Below are 22,033 nucleotides of genomic sequence, written 5' to 3'. Positions count from 1 at the left end.
TAGTAACTTTAATGGGTGTTGAATTTTTCCATTCAAATCAGTCGAGAAATGAAAACAGTGATGATTTTGACCTTGAAATGGCATTATGTAAGCTGCTTCCCTATGGTTGAATTGTTGCAAGCAAGTTTCATAGAATAATGGATTCTCATGATTTAACTTTTCCATCTAGTTAGCATTCATTAACTGATGCATTTCTTAAAGTTTGTTTTATTTTATTGAATACCAACTTATTAAGTAGAACTATGACCAATTTAATCATTGCATGTTTCAACCCTTTCATTATCATTGGCAGATCCTCTTCCATACGCGGGGGACATTGAATATAGTAACCGAGGCACTATTGACAATCATTGCATGTTTTAGCCCTTTCATTTTCATTGGCAGATCCTCCTCCATACTTAGGGGGCATTGAATATAGTAACCAAGGCACTATTGACATGTCATATGAGGTATGCCTCTAATAACTAGATATTTTCCTGAAAGGAGATATATTAGTCTTCAGATTTTGTTATCATTTGTCTTCCCCTTATTCTTGTTTTGGTAATATTTACATATTTCTAAGATTCAAGTCTTTGCACTTTGTAGGAGGAAAAATGTATTATGATGTACTATGCACATTATTATTAATAATTATTGGTGAAAATAAATTTTCATGGCATTAGTGGAGTAATCACTCACCCTCTTAGGGGATTGAAGAGCTTTCCCCCTTGTGGAACAAGTATAAGCATGAAGATATCTTTGTGTGGACCTCCTAAGGTACGGTGAGAATATGGGCTGCCTAATAAGCATGGAATTGCATATGACGCTTGAGCCATGAGCTTTGCTAGCTCAAAATCAAAATCAAAATTTCTTTCAAATGGCAACAAATTCTGTTCCTTAGTAGTGTGTGTCCTAAGTCCTCAGGGCACTAAGGGCAAAAAACAAACTTCTTTCTAAAGAACTAACAAAAGGTTTGATGCATCAGTGCATCTACAAGGGATATCCAAACATTCCTGTCAGCTTTTTCATGTTCAAGAGTTTCCTGACAGAGGTATAAGTAGGTCCATTTTGTGTTAGGCGCGTGATATATTCTATTAGTTGATTCTGTATTTGTTGGATAGAATATCCATGTGTCTTATTCGCTTCAATGCGTTTCATGCATCTTTCGAATGTGAGACTGGAAGGCTTCGTTATAAGGGCTTGGTGTGCATTACGCGTATTTAATTCTTTTTCCAATTTGAGTACATAACAAAGGAAGTCCAAATGCCTAGGTGGATAGCCACAAAGTTAGAAAAATTCGTGTATGACTTTATAACGTTATGTGGATTTGGCTTCATTGGGTTTTTAATTCTGAGAACCTTAGCGTTGATTCTTGAATTGAAAAGATGCCAGGTTTGATGTCAGGTTCAATCAGGGTGATCCATATTAGGTAATGCTTGTTTAGGGACATACGTTTATATTCTATCTTTGATATGAAATACTTCAAAATAATCATTTTAATATTAATAAGGTGTTTTGTCCAGATGTCATGGATTTTGAGCAGATACAAAGTTCACCTCTTTCTATGCCCAACCTTTACTATAAGTGAAGTCTTGTACATACATGATTAGGGTCTATTCCTTGGTCTTTTACATACATGCCAGAGTTGCCATTAGACTTGTGTATCTGATTCTGTTTGATAACTAGTTTGCGTAGTTTGGAAATTTGTTGAATAGGGAAATAAATCAGGCCATCAAACTTGGGCGATATATGTTCAAAACTGATAATATTTCTGCATACAGAAGGATATACATTAAATATTGGCACCATCAGCAGATGAACCAACATAATGAAATGATTTATGCTTTCATTGGAATTTGTATTTTTAAGAGACTAGCTGGAGTGAGTGTACACTTGTGGTAGCAAGGTTCAGAGAGTTCAACAAGCTTTTTGTTTCCAATTTGAGATTAAATTTTAATCTTACCGGTATTGGGGTCTGTTGTTGCGATTTTTACAGTCTCTTGTTCAGCTGGTAAATGTAAAATGTGTGGCTCTTGCCACAATAGTGAACTCTATGCCAATGTTAACTTTTGATGGAAATAAGTCTTAACAGGGATCGACAGATGAAATGGAGTAAGGGTTTATCTATTATTAGGTTCTCATGTATTGTATTTAGGATACAATGTCTGTAATTGTTCTTAACAACCTAAGGAGATGATTTATTTTCTGTGATTTTGATAATCTATGTTCTTGGACGTTGTGTAGGAAATGTGCAATATGCTAGTTTGAATATGAATTTGGTGACCAGATCATCTCCTTACCATGCACCCACAGTTTCCATAACCATTGTGGGGCAGAGTGGTTGCTAAATCACTCTAAGCTATGCCCCATATGTAAGCACTACATTATGGACCAGAAACCTATGGATGTTGAATTTGGCCCCTGAGCTTCTACAAGAGAAAAGAAACATTGTACAATTCCCTTTTTGTATAGAATTCAGTGGCTGATATGTTAATATTACTACAGTGGTATTTCTTCGTTAAAAGCAAATTTATGGCCACAACTTTGTAAACAGATGTAATATTTAAGGAGAAATATTGTTGTAAAGTGTAGAACTACCATCGTATTTATTCATGATTAGCAAATCTATTCTCATCAGAATATGACTCCTTCCTGCCAAACAACAACTTAAAAATCTCAATATTTAAGAACCCGAGCATTGCTAAAAGATACCTTATTTCTGTATTTTTTGGGCAGATTTGAAGTACATGGTTTGTTGAACATGTTGTATGCTCAATTCCCCACCTATCTTTTTGGGCAATAAGTTGTATGCTCATGTTTCAGGAGGGGTGGTGTGATAGTCAAGGAACCCTTGAAGAAGTTCGTGCAAAACTGCAAATGAGACAAGAGGGTGCAATCAAATGTGAGAGAGTAATTTCTTATGGTATGGAGCTGGTTAGAATGCTGGATGGCTGCAAAGCCTTGGCTGAATAGACTCACGGAACAAGACCAAATGGATGCTTGTGAAATTCAGTCTCTCAAAATCTATGATGATGCTAGGGAGAATTTGAGGAAATCTCATGAACCAGGCAAATTTAAAGTTCACAGAAACAATATTAATGTTCGTGTTGCTGCAAAACCACCTTCAGTGGTTTCCAGTCATCATACGAGTAGATCATCTTCAAAGCCTAGCTCTGATATCCAATCTAATGAGAGCTCAACAATCTCAAGGGGATCATGTACTCCAAAATCTGGAAATACTCGACAGACATTATATGAGAGCGTGGGAAGGCCTAATTACATGAACTCTATAGAGTCTGCCAAGGCTAAAATACGCTCGTCCAGTGCTCCAAAGATAAGACCCTCATATGATGATCTTCAATTGCAGAAGAAAGTTTCTTCATATAATGCTGAAGTGAAGAGCACAGCCGGTTCAGATTCCTCTCTGCATGCTTGCAAATTGATTCCACCTATGTTGAGATCTGACAAATCATCTACCAAGAGTGGAGAGATTTCTTCCTGTTCTTATGGAGAGTCCCGAAAACCCTTTTATCAATGCTAAGTTTCAGAGTTCTATCCTGTCACTACTAGTGGCTGAAGGTTGAAAACTCTGCTGTGAATGGTTTGAGCTACAGTGACTAGAATTTCATGGGCATTCTTCTGTATGTTTGAACAAAAGTTCAACTTAACTTCAGAGGTTAAGATTTCAGCTTCCAGCTGAACTGTGTCAGATGCTCTTTAGGAGTGGAGAGTAAAATTTTGAGTTCAATTTTAAATAGTTTTTACTTAAGAACTCAAAAGAAGACATGAAATATTTTCATTTGTTTAGTTGGGCCAACATGAAACATCTGTTTGTGGTTGCACAAAGAGGGATCAAATTGTTGGTGCTAGAATCTAGGCCTCATTACTGACTGTATAGTGTTGTTTCTCAAGGTTTTCCTCTGCCACTTAAGGTCCACTAGGGTAGTCTCACACGTGTTTAGTTCTTTTTATAATGGAGAGAAGCCCATTTTGAAATCACACAACTTCTCTTCTATGCTATTATTTCTTATGCATTATATAAAATTTTGACTTCTTTTTTCTATACTATTATTTCTTATGCCATTGCCTTACGGTGTTTCCTTTGCAACATGTGTTGCAAATGCTATTTTTTATGATCTCTACCATCTCGCACAATAATTTAAATCTTTCGTCTTGCAATTAATCCTTAAGAATAAAGAAATTTCTAGTTTTGCAATTTGTTTTGAATAGATTATTATTTTTAAATTTGAATCAGAACTAGCATGACAGGACTTTGAATTAAATTTTTTTGTTATAAACATTTAAAATTTGAATGAGAATTAACAGCACATGACTTTCAATTAAAATTTATGTTAATAAACAATTTCAATTAAATTAGTGTAATTTGGTTTTATTAATAATTGACCTAATTAACCATGTAAATATGCATGTTTAAAAAAGTTTAATAATTTCATTGATATCTAAGTTAAACTACATATTTATTAATAATATAAATATTGAATAAACATAATTAATTTTTTTTAAAACATATTTAATTAATTTTATTTATAATATTATAGTTCTAATAAATATTTATTTTCAATTTAAAAAACATAACTTAAGTTATCAAGTTAATCAAAAAGTTACATAGAATTTAAATGTAAACCACCAATAATAATGAGAACTTTATATGGTTGAAGATTTAAGTTATCAAGTTAATCAAAAAGTTACATAGAATTTAAATGTAAACAACCAATAATAATAAGTTATATTGTTGATTTCAATCTTCGTGTCATAATAAGTTATATGGTTGATTCCAATTTTCATTTGACGATGTATAATAAAGATTTATTTTAAAAATTATTTATTATTTATTTTAAATTTTATTTAATATTTAATATTACAAAAATCAATGAAAAGATAAATATTAATATATAAAAAAATATCATATGAATTTTAAAATGTAAGGTTTAATAAAATATATTAAATTTTGACAAAAAGATGAAAAGAAAATGCATAAATATGATGAATAGTTTTATTTGAGAATATTAAGATTAAAAAAATACGACGAATAGGTTAATTTAGGAGGATCAATATTAATTTATATAGAAATTTTTTAAATGAATTTCCAAAAGTAAAAGTTAACAAGAGCTATTTAGTAGTTAGTATTTTTATCTTTGCTTAAATATAGCTTAATTAAAGACATATTTCTTCACAAAAATAAAACAACTAATAAAATATTATACTTTACTGTTGAACGTCATCACCAAAAATTAAGAAATATGATTAACTAATCTTGTTTATATTAACATATCTACACTTTAATATATATTTGTGTGTGTGTGTGTGTTTTATTATATGTGCCGCAAGTATAGAACACTATACTTTATTGTTGAATGTCATCACCAAAAATTAAGAAATATGATTAACTAATATTGTTTATATTAACATATATACACTCTAATATATATATGTTTATTTTATATGTGTGTGTTTTATTATACCTGGGATAGGTATTAGTTTATACTTGACCAAAAATTTATGAAGCTTATGCATAGTTTAACATTAGGAATTCAATTTTTGTTATTTTTATTATTATTTAAATTTATTTATTTGTAAGGTGATTGGTTGAGGCCTTATTATGGGTTGTTTAATAAATTCTTTTTCTATTAGTTACTAAACTAGCAATTGCACCAGATGTTGCAAAGGAAACGCCATAAGGAATAATTCAAGAAGACTCATCACATTTAAAAGATAATTGAAGACAAGGATTAGTAAACGAGATGTCATTTAAACATAGAAGATGAATGATTTACATTATGCAAAATATTTCTCCCTCCCCTAATAGGCTCCTCTTCTTCCTTGTGTGTATCATCTTTTCATCATTCATCAGTTATTTAAAAAAAAATCATTGTTTGGTCTTAGGTTCATCCTACAATCCTAAGTTGTAGAAATCATAGCATTGACATGAGCATGTGTTATACAGTTTCAGAATCCTAATCCCCGGTTCCAAACCCTTAATAAAACTAAATGATTATTTGAGTTAATATATGCAGCCACTAATATACACAAGTGAATGCTCTATGTGAATACCTTGTCTAGTGGATTACTCCTCTTCAAGGTCTTATTTTTCTTTGATATAATGGGGATCTTTTCTTCTAAGTATGGTGTAGTGCTTTTCCTGCCAAACTCCTCTTAAGCAATACTCAAATCAATGTTATGCCTTGTGTCATGATTAGTCTTACAGGACTGCTCTAACACTCTGTAATGCTTCTTAATTAAATTAGTACTCCTATCATCGAAGGGGGCGGAGGGGGAAATGAAAAATTAGTTTTGGCCTCACTTTCATATGCCCAAAACCACAGTGATACATACCCTAATTTAAGTCTTCATATAATTTTTTTCTCCCTGTTATGACCAACTCAAGCTCAACTCAAGCTCAATCAAATCCTTGATTATTTCTTCCTATTAGCATTGCTCAAATAAATTAGCTACTTCATAGTGTCTAATATATTTGCACAAGCATTTACAAAGGGGTTGGGGGAGATATTATGCAATAAAATATTTTTATATCTTATATAATATCTCCATCCACCCCCAACCTCATATATTGCATTATAAATCTATTATGATGATGATGGTGGTTAACGTCCGCTGAGACCAAACAATGATCTATCGGACCTAAATAAAAAAATTATTTATTTTGATTTAAGATTTTATTCCTATGCTCAAAAATCTTGGAGAGAAGCCTCCCGAGCTCACTATAATTTTGACATTGTAAAAGGCTAGGAAGGTCAGTATTGTAACAAAGATTGTGAAATTGAGATCTAATGTGTTTGTACGCACGACACTCTAAGAGGAAGTGGTTTTCATCCTCGATGCTCCTATTCTCACAAATATGGCAGATCCTTTCCATCCATGGCGTTTTAGGAATTGCCCAATGACCTGTTTCACTATGGAGCTCATGAAAATTCGTTCTAATCTTTGCTATATTGATTTTCTTCTTTGAGGTAGTTAAAATAGAGAGATACTTTTGATCTTCAAGGGTGGGGTTGACGACTTTCTTATAATAACTTAATTTTCTTTTAGATGCTAAATCTTTCTCACACCACAATTTTTCTTTGACCGTAGAAGTAACAATATCTTTAATGTTATTTATGTTTTGCAATGCATCATTCTTGTTGATCTCCCAATAGTTTAACCAGGCCCTTGTGTCCTTATGCCATCCTCGATTGAGCCTTAGGTAGTTTTGGCTGGAATTTAAAGCTAGCGTAGGAAGTCTATGATCGTCTATGTTATTGATCTTGTGCTTGTACAACAGAAACCTAAGCATAGCTAGGCTCTCAATAGGGGAAGACATACTTCTATAAGGAGAATAGGATAGGGTGTATTACTTTTAATTTTTAGGTTATAAGTTATAAAACGCTTCTGGATTTGCTCAATCTTTCTTCATGATTCTCTGGAGATGTTGCAACCCCAAACCTCACAGCCATATAAGATAACAGGAGTGACTAAAGTTTCAAAGAGGAACTTCTTTTTATCCCACATTACGAGGTTTGCTATTTTACAATTATTTTCAAGACCAAAATAAGCTTTCCACCACCCATTAATCCTTTTCTCAATGCTATGGTTCCAGTTGAGCTTGTGATGGATATCAATTCCTAGGTACTTGTAATAATACACTTCCTCCAAGTTATTATTGTCATACATAAAATTAGCGTAAGTTTCCTTCTTGGATTTGATAATCATAATTTTTTTTTGTCAGTGTTAACAGTCATACCCATGGTAGAGCAGAAATCCTTAAGAAGCTTGAGTTGCTTTTCAAGATCAGAAGGGAACCTTGCCAAAAGAACAATATCGTCAGCATAGAGAAGAAGGATAACGACTATCCCAGCTAAGATCGTGCCATCACATACTGCTTCCTCTAAATAGCCTTCGAGCTTATCGATGTAAATGCCAAATAGGGTAGGGGAGAGGGGACAACCTTGTTTAACTCTGATGTTACACTTAATATCTTTCGACCACCCCTCATTGCTCTTTAGCTTGGCAATTACATTCTCGTATAACCTTATAGCAGCAGCTCTCAACTCAAGAGGAACCTTTAGCTCTTCTAACCTATTCCAAAGGTTGTATCTAGGAACCATATCGAAAGCCTTTCTAAAGTCCACAAAGCAACAAAATAAATTGGATTTATCATTACGAAATTCATCCGCAATGATCCTAAGTGTAACAAGGTGGTCTGTTGTTGAGTGATGCCTTCTGAAACCTGCTTGGCCTTTAGCCTGCTTACCTTCACTTTCAAGCCATATGCTTAACTTCTTTTCCAGAATACTACCATACAACTTGGCTAAGAGAGGGCTGATCATAATTGTCCGATAATTAGAGGGGTTATTTGTATCCCCACTTTTAAAAATAGGGATAATGAGGCTCTCAGTCCAAGGTTTAGGGAACCCTTGCTTGACTGCTTGATTGAAAAGCTTGTGGATGTGGGGGATGAGGACAGGACCTCCAATTTTTAAGATTTCCACCTGGTAACCTTCAATGTCTTTAGCTTGCCCATTAGCGAGGCGATTAACCCCAAACTTAATGTCTTCTAAAGAGAAAACTTCTTTCGTTGTGAGCAGGGTTTCCAAATTATCCATGACATTTAGAGATTCATAAAGCATTTTAAGATAAGAATTCCAATTGTGAAGAGCAATTTTATTATTATCCTTAGTCTTCCTAGTCAGAATCTGCCTCCAAAATTTCTTAGGAGCTACCTTAGAGAGGTGTAAGAGATTCTCCTGTCTTTGACGAATGTACTTCCTCTTTTTCCTTTTAGTTAGGGCTTTGTATATTTTTATCTTGTCCATTTTAAGAGAATCATCAACAACTTCCTTAATTTCTCTCCTCGCACTTTTACAATCTTTTTCATACCATGGATTGGTTTTGCTATTTCTTTTATTATTTGAGACTTCAATTGAGAACTTGTTAATAGAAAATGAGAGGGTTGTAGTAAAATTATGATAGGTCTTCTATGTTGTCTATACTAGATAAAGGAAGAAAATTAGTTTTTAATTCATTTAGAAAGAGATCCTTTTTATTTCTATCAAATATTAAGTTCTTTTGGCTGTAAGTATTATTTTCTATGGGAACTCTATGCATGAAAAAATTGAGAGTTATAAGTAAACGCCTATGATCAGAGTCAGGTTCGTGGTCGTTTAAGATGTCAAAATTTACCATTTCGTTGTATAATGGGAGATCGGAAATAACGTAGTCTACCACACTGCTACCAAGTCCATGGATGCAGGTCATCTTGCTGGAATTGGGCCACTTCTTTAGACCGTTGCAAATTATGAGATCCTGAGCACTACAGAGCTTGACTAGCTCTGACCCAAACAAATTTTCCTCGAGGTCTTCAGAGCTCCTTTTGTACCTACTAGCCAGGGTAGGGTCTTCGTCTAACCAAAGAGGATTAGGGTTGGAATGATTGCTTAGAATAATAGCTTGGTTGTTTGAAGTTCAAGAATTAAAGTCACCTATTAAAAGGATATTACCGTCATTCCTTAGGGTGGAAATATCATTCTCTAAACCATTGTAAGGGTTAGTTTTATCTAGATTCTTCTTCTTATAGAAGTTAGAATTGATGGGGGGAAAATAACATATTGCTATGTAGGACTTTTTATTATTAATGTCTCTGATCTCTATCCAACTATATTGGTTGTAAGGGTCATTTTTATAAATCCTAACATGTGGGGAGATGTTCTTCTTAATGTAACAAGCTATTCCTCCAATGCCTCTACGGGAGGATCGCTTGTTCCACGTAGGCTGTAGCGTAAAGCCATCTATGTTAAGGACCTTAGATTCTTCGTGCTCCCAAGTTTCAACAAGCAAAATAATATCAACATCATTTGAAATCCAACTTAGCTTGGGGTGTTTGTTCCATGGGAAGCCCCGACAGTTCCAAGAAACGATCCGAAGCATGTTTAATTGCTATTGATTACTATATTTTTGGTTTCTATCTCGAATAAAGGCTTTTCTATTTCTGATTATTGCCCATTTTCCTTCCTTTCTAGCTTCTTTTACCTTTTGAACCTCCTTTCTTAATTCTGCTTGATCTTCTGGAACAAGATCTTCATTTATGAATATTCTTGTTCCTTTTAGAATTGAGGTTTTACTAAGTATGTCGTGCTTATGATCAATAGAGCTCACCTTTATGTGGATTAGTCTTTCTTTATTCTCAGTTAATTTCCCCAACCTTGTTTCTTCTGTGAGACACATTGTTTCAATTTGTAATCTATTATGTAATTCTGTCTGGACTAAGGCTAAAGTATCCTCATCTTCTTCCTCTTTTAAACCGAAGATTATAAGGTTCAAGGCCCTTTTGTTACGTTCGTGGTCTAATTCTATTAATCTTTTCATTTCATCTTTAATTGGTTTAATATCTAACTTATCTACCACATTATTTAGGGTGAGGTGGCTATTAACTTTTTCTTCTAATTCCTTAATCATGTCTTTCATTTTAAGACCCTCTAAAGTATTAGCGTCTCCTTGCTGGGATGGTTGGTTAGTATCTTGGTTTTGTTTTTCTATAACCTGCAATCTAGTCTCCATTTCCTCCATTTTATTCTCCAGTAGTTCTATTTTATTTTCTATTTCTTTTTAGATCGTGTCTTCAAGAGATGCAAATTTCTTTTCCAGCATGGCTTCTAACTCTTTTTGTAACTTGGCTTCTCTTTCTTCTCTACGTTTCTCTAAAGACTCTATATACTCATAAAGGCCTTGTAGAGTAACTGTGCTAGGTTTTCCCTTGGTAATCTTTGGTAACTGTGGTGAAATATTCATACCTGAAATTATATGAGCAAATATGTATTAGAAAAAGAAAAATATAAGAAATGTGTGCACCTGATATCAACGAACATGACTGTAGATCGTCTGTGTGAGCCAAGATCACCAAGCCTTGGATTTATATATGCGAGCTTCAAAACCAAGATCACCAAATGCGTTTATATATGCGAGCCCCAGAACCAAGATCACCGAGTGCTAGGATTATATATGCAAGCCAAGATCACCGAATGCGAGGGTTTATATATATTTCAAAAACCGGAGCCTTAGAACCGAAGCAAGGATATAGATCACCGAGCTTTGGATTTATATATGCCAAAATCACCGGATGTGAGGATTTATATGTATTTCAAAAACTGGAGCCTCAGAACCAGAGCGAGGATATAGATCACCAAGCGTTTATATAGAGCACCGAGTGTGTATATAGATCACCGTGCGTTTATATATGCGAGGATTTATAAACGCAGCCTCAGGACCAGAGCGTGTATATAGATCCAAAGCGTATAAAATGCAACCTCAGAACCGGAGCCTCAGAACCAGAGCGTGTATATAGATCACCGTGTGTATATGTGAGCCTCAGAAACTAGAGCGAGGATATAGATCACCGAGCGTTTATATATGCGAGGATTTATATGCGAGGATCACCGAGCGTTTATATAGAGCACCGAGCGTGTATATAGATCACCGTGTGTATATGAAAGCCTCACAAACCAGAGCGAGGATATAGATCACCGAGCGTGTATATAGATCACCGTGTGCATAGATCATCGTGCGTTTATATATGCGAGGATTTATAAATGCAGCCTCAGGACCAAAGCATGTATATAGATCCAGAGCGTATAAAACGCAGCCTCAAAACCAGAGCGTGTATATAGATCACCATGTGTATATGCGAGCCTCAGAAACCGGAGCGTTTATATATGCGAAGATTTATATGCGAGGATCACCGAGCGTTTATATAGAGCACCGGTTTATATATCCTATAGAGCACCGGTTTATATATGCGAGGATCACTGAGCGTTTATATAGAGCACCAGTTTATATCTGTGAGCGTTTATATAGAGCACCGGTTTATATATGCGAGCGTATATATACAAGGGTTTATATGCGAGCCTCAGAGACCGATTTATATAGAGCACTGGTTTATATATGCGAGCGTTTATAGATCACCGAGCACCGGTTTATATATGCGAGCGTATATAAAGCAGGGTTCTTTCATCCCATCTATAAGTTCGCATATCCTTTGAACCAATAATAACATCCACTGATTCAATGTTGTGTTGAAGTCAAGGATCCAAAGGATGTGTTGATCCCTCTACAATAATTCCTTCACACATGTAAATAAAATCTAGCATAGAAAAAAATACATAAAATGTTTGGATGTATCAAGGAATCTATCTTGAATGCCCTTATGATCTTAACAATATCACCTTCCCTCTATAGAAGCCCCATTAACATTGATACATCTCTTTGTGTAACAACTTTCTATAGTGCAATATGAAATATTATATGGTTAAATGACATTTCAACATTGTACAATCTTAATGATGGTTTAAAACAAAATTATCCTCTAGACATCATAAGCAACAAATAGAGAACTTCAACCTAAAATTCATATGATACAAAAAATAACAATAAAAATAAAAAATAGTTATTATTTAAAAATTAATTTCAAGATTATTGAATTTTTTAAAAGGGCATTCTATTCTTTGTTTTAATTTTTATATAATCACAAATTACTAATTATTGAAAATCTAAAATTTCTTTTTTAATTTATTTCATTTCATTTTTTTTTCCATTTTCTTTTCATAAATATTTTTTTCCGTTTTCCTTTCCCAAATCTAATAGTTAGGTTAATAATATAAATTTATCTAAAATTTAAGTTTGAAACTTGTTAACAAGTTGTGATTTTGGAAGTTGTATATATCTACTTTCATTAAATTCATCTCAATTACAAATATATTATGAAATAAAATGTCCAATCATTTAAGAAATAAAGTTATATCATTAATAATAGAAACATTTTTAATATTACACAAACTAGAAGCAAAAAAGTGATTTTTATTTGATGAATTATACTTTTTTTATACCAATATGTGATGAACATAAAACAACAAAAGGTTGGAAGATTTATGATCTGCTATACATTTTTAGAACCTTAATAGGAACATAGTTTCCAGTCTCCTACAAATTTAAAGGCTTATTGAAATTCCTTCACACATGTAAATAAAATATAGCAGAGAAAAAAAATCCATAAAAGTTTGGATGTGTCAAGGAATATATCTTTGAATGCCCTTATGATCTTGGAAATATCACCTTCCCTCTATAGAAGCCCCATTAACATTGATATATCTCTTTGTGTAACAACCTTCTATAGTGCAATATTAAATATTATATGATTAAATGACATTTCAAAATTGTACAATCTTAAACAAAATTCTCCTGTAGACATCATAAGAAACAAATATAGAACTTCAGTGGAAGCCTAAAATTCATACGATAAAAAAACTAAAAATAAAAATAAAAATAAATTATTATTTTAAAATTAGTTTGAAGATTATTGAATTTTTTTTAAGTGCATTCTATTCTTTGTTTTACATTTTATATAATCACTAATTACTGATTGTTGAAAATCTAAATTTATTTTTTAATTTTTTTTCAATTCATTTTTTTCCATTTTCTTTTCATAAATATTTTTTTCCATTTTACTTTTCCCAAATCTATTACTTAGGTTGGTAATATAAATTTATCTAAAATTTAATTTTGAATGTTGTTAACAAGTTGTGAATTTGGAAGTTGTATATATCTACTTTCATTAAATTCATCTAAATTAGAAATATATTATGAATTGAAAATGTCCAAGGAATAAAGTTATATCCTTAATAATAGAAAGCTTTTTAATATTGCACAAACCAGAAGAAAAAAAGTTAATTTTTATTATGAATTATACTTTTTTTATACCAATATTTGATGAACATAAAACAACAAAAAGTTGGAAGATTTATGATTTGCTATACATTTTTAGAACCTTAATAGAAACACTGTTTCCAGTATCCTAGAAATTTGAAGGTTTATAGTATATACTTTTTTATACTCTCAATATTTGATAAACTTAAAAAGAAATTTCCATATATCCTAGAAGTTTGGAGGCTTCTCATATGATTTATATTATTAGAACCTTAACATAATAAAAGTACTAAAGAAATTTGAAGGCTTACTGACATGCTCGTTTGGAGGCTTCTCATATGCTATATATTATTAGAACCTCAAAATAATAAATGTACTAAAGAAATTTGAATGCTTATTGACATGCTCCACAACCTTGGAACTTTGTTAATTTTCATATGATAAAAGTTTGGAGACTTCTCATATGCTCTATATTATTAGAACCTTAACATAATAAATGTACTAAAAAAATTTGAAGGCTTGTTGACATGGTCCACAACCTTGGAACCTTGTTAATTTGCATATGATAAGGTGTAATTATTATTAATTGTAATACCGAGTATGTATATTTGCAATTTTAAATGAATAAATATTAGTTTATTTTTATTTTTATTTTATGTAATTTGACTAAGTCAAAATGTAAAATTTCTACATAACAAGATAGGACAGTCACCCAGTATGTATATTTGTAGTTTTAAATGAATAAATATTAGTTTATTTTTATTTTTATCTTATGAAATTTGACTAAGTCAAAATGTAAAATTTATACATAACAACATAGGAGAGTATGTATATTTGTAGTTTTAAATGAATAAATATTAGTTTATTTTTATTTTTACCTTATGAAATTTGACTAAGTCAAAATGTAAAATTTCTACATAACAAGATAGGAGAGGCAACATCACTTCAATAATGATCTCGATGGCATCCTCCCATGAGCTCGATATCATCCTCCTAGAATGGAAGAGATGTTATAATGTCTATATAAAACCCTACTTTAAAACAACTTATTTCACCCATGTCATGTTATATTATATTATCTAAGCATTTTGACACTATATGTATATATTTAAAAAAAACTAATTAAATACATCACATTTTTAATATCCAATTAACAACAACCAATACATTAAAATATTTTTTTTATATCAAAATGCATTGTCAACAAAGAATTTACTTCTAGTCAATGTTTTGCTTACACTTAGTTATTATTTGTATTTTTAATGTTTTCCATACAACATTTTCCTACTAACATTTAATACTTACAAATAATGTGTCATTTTTTTATTTCAAATTTATAAATATGATTCCAAAATATTTAATAAAATTAATTTAAAATATTATAAAACAACTTAAAAATTTCTTTGATATAAATCACATTTTTAAAATTAATTTAAAATAATATAAAACAACTTAAAAATTTCTTTGATATAAATCACATTTTTAATATGCAATAATGTTAACAACAAGTTATATATATATATATATATATATATATATATATATATATATATCAAAATGCAAGGCCAACGAAGAATTTATTTGTATCAATGTTTTCCCTACACATAGCTATTATTTATAACTTAATGCCTTCTATACACCTTTTTCTCACTAACATTTCATATATACAAATAATTTGTCATTTTTAATTTTAAATTTCAATAATGTTTTTATCAATCTTTTATATGTAAAATAAAAAAGGACTAAAAGACATAGAAAACAATTAAAAATCAAATTCAAGTGACATATTTGTCCACCTTTCATATCACTACTACACCAATGTCACTTTTAAGACATTTTTTTAAGACAAAAGAAATCTTTTGTCTTAAAAAATCACTTTTTATTTTAGTTATCTTACTTTAAAATTTCATATCATTTGAATTGTCTTAAATATAAACTTTAAGACAAATACAGTTTGAGAAAAAAATATTTTAAGACAACTTTATATTCATGACAAAAATAGTTTAAGACAAAAATATTTTAAGACAAGCAGTTTGAGAAAAAAATATTTTAAGACAAAACTTTATATTTAAGACAAAAGTAGTTTAAGACAAAAATATTTTGAGACAAAACTTTATATTTAAGACAAAAGTAATTTGAGACAAACATTTAAAGACAAAACTTTATATTTAAGACAAAAACAATTTAAGACAAAATTATTTTAAGACAAAAACAATTTAAGATAAAAATATTTTAAGACAAAAATTTATATTTAAGACAAAAATAGTTTGAGACAAAAATATTTTAAGACAACTTTATATTTAAGACAATGGCCACTTTAGATGAAATCTATGTAAGACAATTAACAATTAAGACACAAACATATCAATTTAAGATAATATTATCTAACAACTGCAAAATTGACTCTAATAGTGCGTCGTAAGTCCACCAGCTTGCAGGCAACTACTGCCTTGCACATATATCGAGGTTGTTATTTTACTTACCATTTATGTTATCTTATATAAAGACAAAGATTTGTTGGGCTCTTTATTTTGTGGGGGTAGTCGACTAAGAAGAACGCGACAACTTTCACTGACAAGATTTATCGAACATCAATTCCTCCTTTGTCCCTTTCATATTTACTGATACGATTAGAGACAACTTGTCTATCATTTCATTTGGAAATGCTACACGCAGCAGGATTTTAAGACAACTTTTTAGGAGAAAATAAATATTTTCTCTTCAAGTTTTCAATACAAGGCATTAGTAAAAAAAGGTAAAGGTAAAGAATTAGGGGTCCGCCTTTACATTGTTGATGGGTTCTTCAGGAAGTAGAGTGATGGAGGTCGACAAAAATTGATGGCATTTAGGGTGATGGAGGCCGAAAATAGAGGTGTGATTCATGAGAGGAGCGATGGAGGAACTTTTTCTGAATGTGGATAAGAAGTATCATAGTTGGAGTACTTTTTAGGGTCTCCATCAATTTTGTTTTTTTGAATATTTCATTTACTTTGAATGCTACTTCAATCTGTTGGTTGCTATTATCAACACATTATTGTGTTGGAACTCTTGATTGTCATCGACAACATGGATTAGATTCACCTGAAGGATTGTTGAAAAATGCAACAATAAATTCTTAATTTGATTTTTCCTTCATTAAATTGAGAAAAAATGAATTTCCACATCAGCATACAACTTGGATGCAATTAACTTGTGTGGCATGCCTTGTGTCACCCAGTTTACTGAGTAAATCTAAGTTAAAGGATTTAGAGTTTAGTTAAGCATCTGTGATTGCTAATTTGTATCAATCAAGGTTAGTTATCTCAAGTTGTATTCAAGTAAACTAGTTCTAATTGTTGGAGGAACTCGTGGAAGGTCAGTTGTGCAGTGGGACTTCAGTCAAACTCAATGATCATCTAGTTAACTGATCAATCATCCCAAAATAACTAGTGCATGCAAAGAATTCGAGTTCCCCAGTTGTGGTGGAGATTCCAAGGCAGTGTAACATCAGTTGTAGACTAGTCTTGAGTGTACAAGTGTTGCATGCAATCAGATGATCAACCTTGGGAATTGTGCAATCCATTTTGGAAAATTTCCTAAATAATATGGGAATAATTTCTCGAGGAATTGCGGAAGGAAATAGGGGCTCAAGAAAAGGAATAAATTGACTAAGTCTGGGTCAAAGCTTCTCAATGAGTAGAGATAGAGGTTATTCACTTGCAGGTTGTACTAGTTGAGCAAAGCAATTGTAATACATCTATGTTCATCATATTAATGCAAGCATATATTAGGGTTTTTACCAGATTTCATTCCCCAAGAAAGATACTATGTGCATGTGTTTTATTTCTTATTGCATGTCTGAAATTTTTGTTCTAAGTTGGGAATTAACTTCCATAGTGCAGTAGAGTAGGCTTTTGTCTTGTAATTTTTATTAAAACTTCATGAGCAGTTGAAAATCTACACCGTAATTTCTACATGGTATTAGAGCAGGATTCACAGTAGAGTAGTAATTTTGAATTTGTTTGTTAGCAGGTTCAAATTTGTAGTTCGATGTAGTAGAATCTCTTCAGAGCTGAGAAGATGACCTTCAATGGGTTGAGGCTAGAGTACGTCTTGGAATGAAACTCTAATTTCATCGCATAGAAGGATCGCATGGAGCATGTATTCGACGACTATGGATTTCTGGAATACATCAAGGGAGATGCTGCAAAACTAGCGAAATATGATGTCGAAAACCTTTCTCAATGGAAGAAAGATGTAACCAAGGCGAGGAGAATAATATTGGAGGGAGTACGAGACCACATTGTCACCAATCTCCATGGGAAAGAAAATACTTATGAAATGTGGTAGACACTGAAAAATCTATTCCAGAAGAGTAGTGACCATGGAAGCTGGAGCTCAAGGATAAACTTTGAAATATCAAGATGTAGAAGAATGACACTATCCCACAGTATCTGAGTAGGTTCACACAAGTTCGTTATGATCTTGCAATAGTTGTGCTAGGTCCCTATAATACTAGTCATTACCCCATTACTATTGTAGTTGTATCCCTTATTAATATTGTTGTGCCCCTATTGTCCCCATATTGTTATTACTGTGACCCATAGGATCCCTCTATCATTATTTTTGTGGCTTTATATTATTATTGTTAGGTCGGCTGGGTTATATTGTGACTCCTTAGACTCCTATATATAGACAGGAGGTTTTGTCATTTGAATCATCCAAGAATTGTTCATTTGTGTAATGTAAAGGAGGTTGGCCCCTCGAAGAGGCTGAATTCTAAGGCATTCAACTATCTTTTCTATCTTTTTGTGAGCTGGTTTCATAACATTTGGTATCAGAGATTTGGATTCTAGGGTTTCGTTGCACCAAATAGGTCATCATGGCATTTTCGCTATAACTTTTTTTTGCGATGTTTCATAAGCTAAAAAAAAACCATTGGAGACGAAATCGCACTGAACCTTGGGTCCGAATTTCAGAGCTTTTTTCACTATATTGGCAGAGATATGATCTAAGGAAGTTGGCCTTTTTGCAGACTCCTAAGTTACATTCCAAATAGGTGACCTAGGGAAAATCGTCATAACTTTCTCTCTGAGCATCAGATTGAAATTTTGTAAGAAGGTACAGAAGGAGGACACACTATAGCTTCTTGTATATATTTTCAGAGCCAAAGGTCAAAACAGTGACTCGTGGTACCTAGTACAAGTTCGCTCTACTGAACTAGTCTATAATCAGGTCATTGTGGGAGATTTGGCATAACTCTTCCCTGGAGAATCCAAGTTGGATCAGATTGGTGGCATTGGAAAGAGGATGCAGAGGGCTACCACAGGTCGAAATTTTAGAACTGGATAATTTGAAATTACAGAGATACATCAGATTCAATATCAAGCTCCTACAAAGTGAAAAAAGGTGTGTAGTTTATTTTTAATTTTTGCATAAGCTTGGTTTGAAAAATTAGTTTGAAGGAATTCAAAGGGCATAGTAAAGCATTATTATCAGTATTTGATGCCCCAAGGAAAGAAAATGCAAACACCTAGTAAGCAACCTGAAATCTATAGCATGACTCATGAAGAAGAGGAAGAAATGCAACATGATATATCAAAATTACGAGACCAAGTGCAACAAGTGTCACTTGCACAAAAAGTAACAACATCTAAGATGGATGTTTTAAAGAAAGATGTAGAAGCTAAGATGGATTGTTTAAAGAAAGGCGTAGAATCTAAGATGAATGACGTGGAAGCTAAGATGGATTATTTGAAGATAGATTTGAAGACAGATTTGAAGATAGACATGGAAGATTTGAAGATAGGCATGGAAGATTTGAAGATAGGCATGGAAGATTTGAAGATAGATTTGAAGACAGATTTGACAAAGTTTCTACAAGAAATGCTTACTAATGGTGAAAGGGTAGTAAAGGAAACTCATGATGAGAACAAAAGAAATGTTAATCATGATTTCATAGACTCTAATGTTGGATCAAAGACCCACCATATTCCAAAAATTGATATGAGGAAGTTTGATGGCAAGGATCCCGCAACATGGATATTATAGATGGAGCAATTTTTCGATCTCAACAATGTGAAAAACACACAAAAGGTACGTATTGCAACTTTATATTTGGAATCAAATCAGTTTGTATGGTATCAATGGCTTTTCTCTCGTAAAAGAATTATCACTTGGGAAATTTTTATGGAAGAATTGACAGCACATTATGAGGATACAAAAAGCAACACTTTTTTTAGCCAATTGATAAGTCTCAAACAAAATGGTTCAATAATGGAGCACATTGAGGAGTTCCAGAAATTGAAAATAAGGGTAAAAACTTTTCCAGAGGAGCATAGGATTGATGTGTTCATAGGGACTTTAAAGAATAATATCCAACATGATGTTCGCCTTTGGGAACCTGATTCATTAGAGAAGGCATTCAGGTTAGCGAGAAAAATGGAAAGCAAAATTATGGAAACCAGGAAGCATACCACTCACAACTATAAAGATGGAAGTGTTGTTGCCCCTAGTATTCCACAACCTATAAGGTTGACACCACAACAATTGGAAGAAAAAAGAGAAAAAGGGCTTTGTTACAGATGTGATAGAAAATACACTAAAGGTCATAAGTGTGCTGAGAAGAAATTATTCTACATAGATTGTGAAGAGGAAGAAGAAAAGGAGCAAGAAAGGTCAAAAGAAGAGGATATACTCTAGGAACAAAGGCTAGATAAAGAATAAATGAATCTGACCATATCTTGTAGTGCATTGGTTGGAATTACCACTCCTCAAACCATCAAGATAGAAGGACAAATCAAGAAGAAAAAGGTAATAGTGTTGATTGATTCAGCAAGTACCCATAATTTTATTCATTGTAAGATAGCAAAAGAATTGAATTGCTTCCTATACCCAGCACCAGAGTGTCAAGTGATGGTTGCAAATGGAGGAACGATAAATTGCTCTGGAAAGTGCCATAATATCAAGCTATCCATGGGAGAATATGTATTGACTTGCCCAATGCTTTCCATTCCAATGGGAGGTGTTGATGTTGTACTAGGAGTCCAATGGCTACAATCCTTGGGTACAATAGCTTTTAATTTTCAAGAACTTTTCATGAAATTTTCTACAGAAGGAAAGGAAGTTGAATTAAGGGGTATTGCAGGGAAACCAGGAAAGATAATTAGCTCTAACGGTATGACAAAGATTCTAAAAAAGGAACAAAGAGGTGTAATTGCACAATTATGTTCACTAGATGTTTCCACATCGAAATCATCTATTTCTCTAGATCCCCAAAAAGTCTTGGACAATCATTCCAAGGTATTTGAGACTCCCAAAGGTCTCCCACCTATTCATGATCATGATCATGCTATTCATCTGATTCGAGGAAGTGTTCCTCCAAACATCAGGCTATACAGATATCCCTATGCCCAAAAGAGTGAAATTGAACGTATGGTTGCAAAAATGCTAGAGGTTGGTATAATTCAACATAGTCAAAGTTCTTTCTCTGCTCTAGTAGTATTGGTGCACAAGAAGGATGGATCATGGTGCATGTGTTCGGATTATAGGGAGCTCAACAAGCTCACTATTAAAGATAAGTCTCCCATTCCTGTCATTGATGAATTACTGGATGAATTACATGGATCAATTTACTTCACCAAGTTGGATCTTCATTCAGGATATCATCAAATCAGAATGAAGATTGAAGAAATTTCGAAAACAACATTTAGAACTCATGAGGGTCATTATGAATTTTTGGTCATGCCTTTTGGCCTTACCAATGCACCTTCTACATTTCAAGGTTTGATGAATTCCATTTTCAAACCCTTCCTTAGAAAATTTGTGTTAGTATTTTTTGATGATATACTAATCTACAGCATGTCTTGGAAGGATCATGTTGAACATGTTGACAGGGTGCTACAACTATTGGAGGAGAAACAATTATATGCAAAAAGATCCAAATGTTTCTTTGGAGTACAAGAGGTGGTATATCTGGGTCATATTGTATCTCATGAAGGAGTTAAGGTAGACCATAGCAAAATGAAAGCCATTAAGGAATGGAAAATCCCCACATCCATAAAGCATCTGCGAGGATTTCTTAGGTTGACAGGGTATTATCGCAAGTTTGTTAAGAATTATGGGAGAATAGTAGCACCTCTAACAACATTATTGAATAAAGATGCATTTTCATGGACTCCAGAAGCAACAAAGGCCTTCGAACATCTTAAAGAGGCAATGTGCCAAGCACCGATCTTAGCTACACTGGACTTCACAAAAACCTTTATTGTGGAATGTGATGCTTTAGGAAATGGAATTGGTGTTGTTTTAATGCAAGATGAAAGACCCATTTCTTTTGAAAGTCGTCCAATCAAGGGAAAGTTTT

General features: G+C 32.7%; 1 protein-coding gene across 1 annotated transcript; it reads left to right on the top strand.

Annotated features, from left to right (window-relative positions):
- Positions 1–2,926: 2,926 nt before the first annotated feature.
- Positions 2,927–3,520, top strand: LOC149199721 (protein IQ-DOMAIN 6-like). Its single transcript, XM_089400669.1, has one exon. It carries the CDS (start codon positions 2,927–2,929, stop codon positions 3,518–3,520), a length of 594 nt encoding a protein of 197 aa, XP_089256795.1.
- The last annotated feature ends 18,513 nt before the right edge of the window (positions 3,521–22,033 follow it).

Source organism: Pinus tabuliformis, chromosome 2_1, assembly GCF_031772625.1.
Source record: "Pinus tabuliformis cultivar Carrire ecotype Pingquan chromosome 2_1, CPIR1, whole genome shotgun sequence".
NCBI lineage: Eukaryota > Viridiplantae > Streptophyta > Pinopsida > Pinales > Pinaceae > Pinus > Pinus tabuliformis.
The sequence above is the reverse complement of the archived record's forward strand: the minus strand, read 5'-3'. Positions and strand labels throughout refer to the sequence as shown.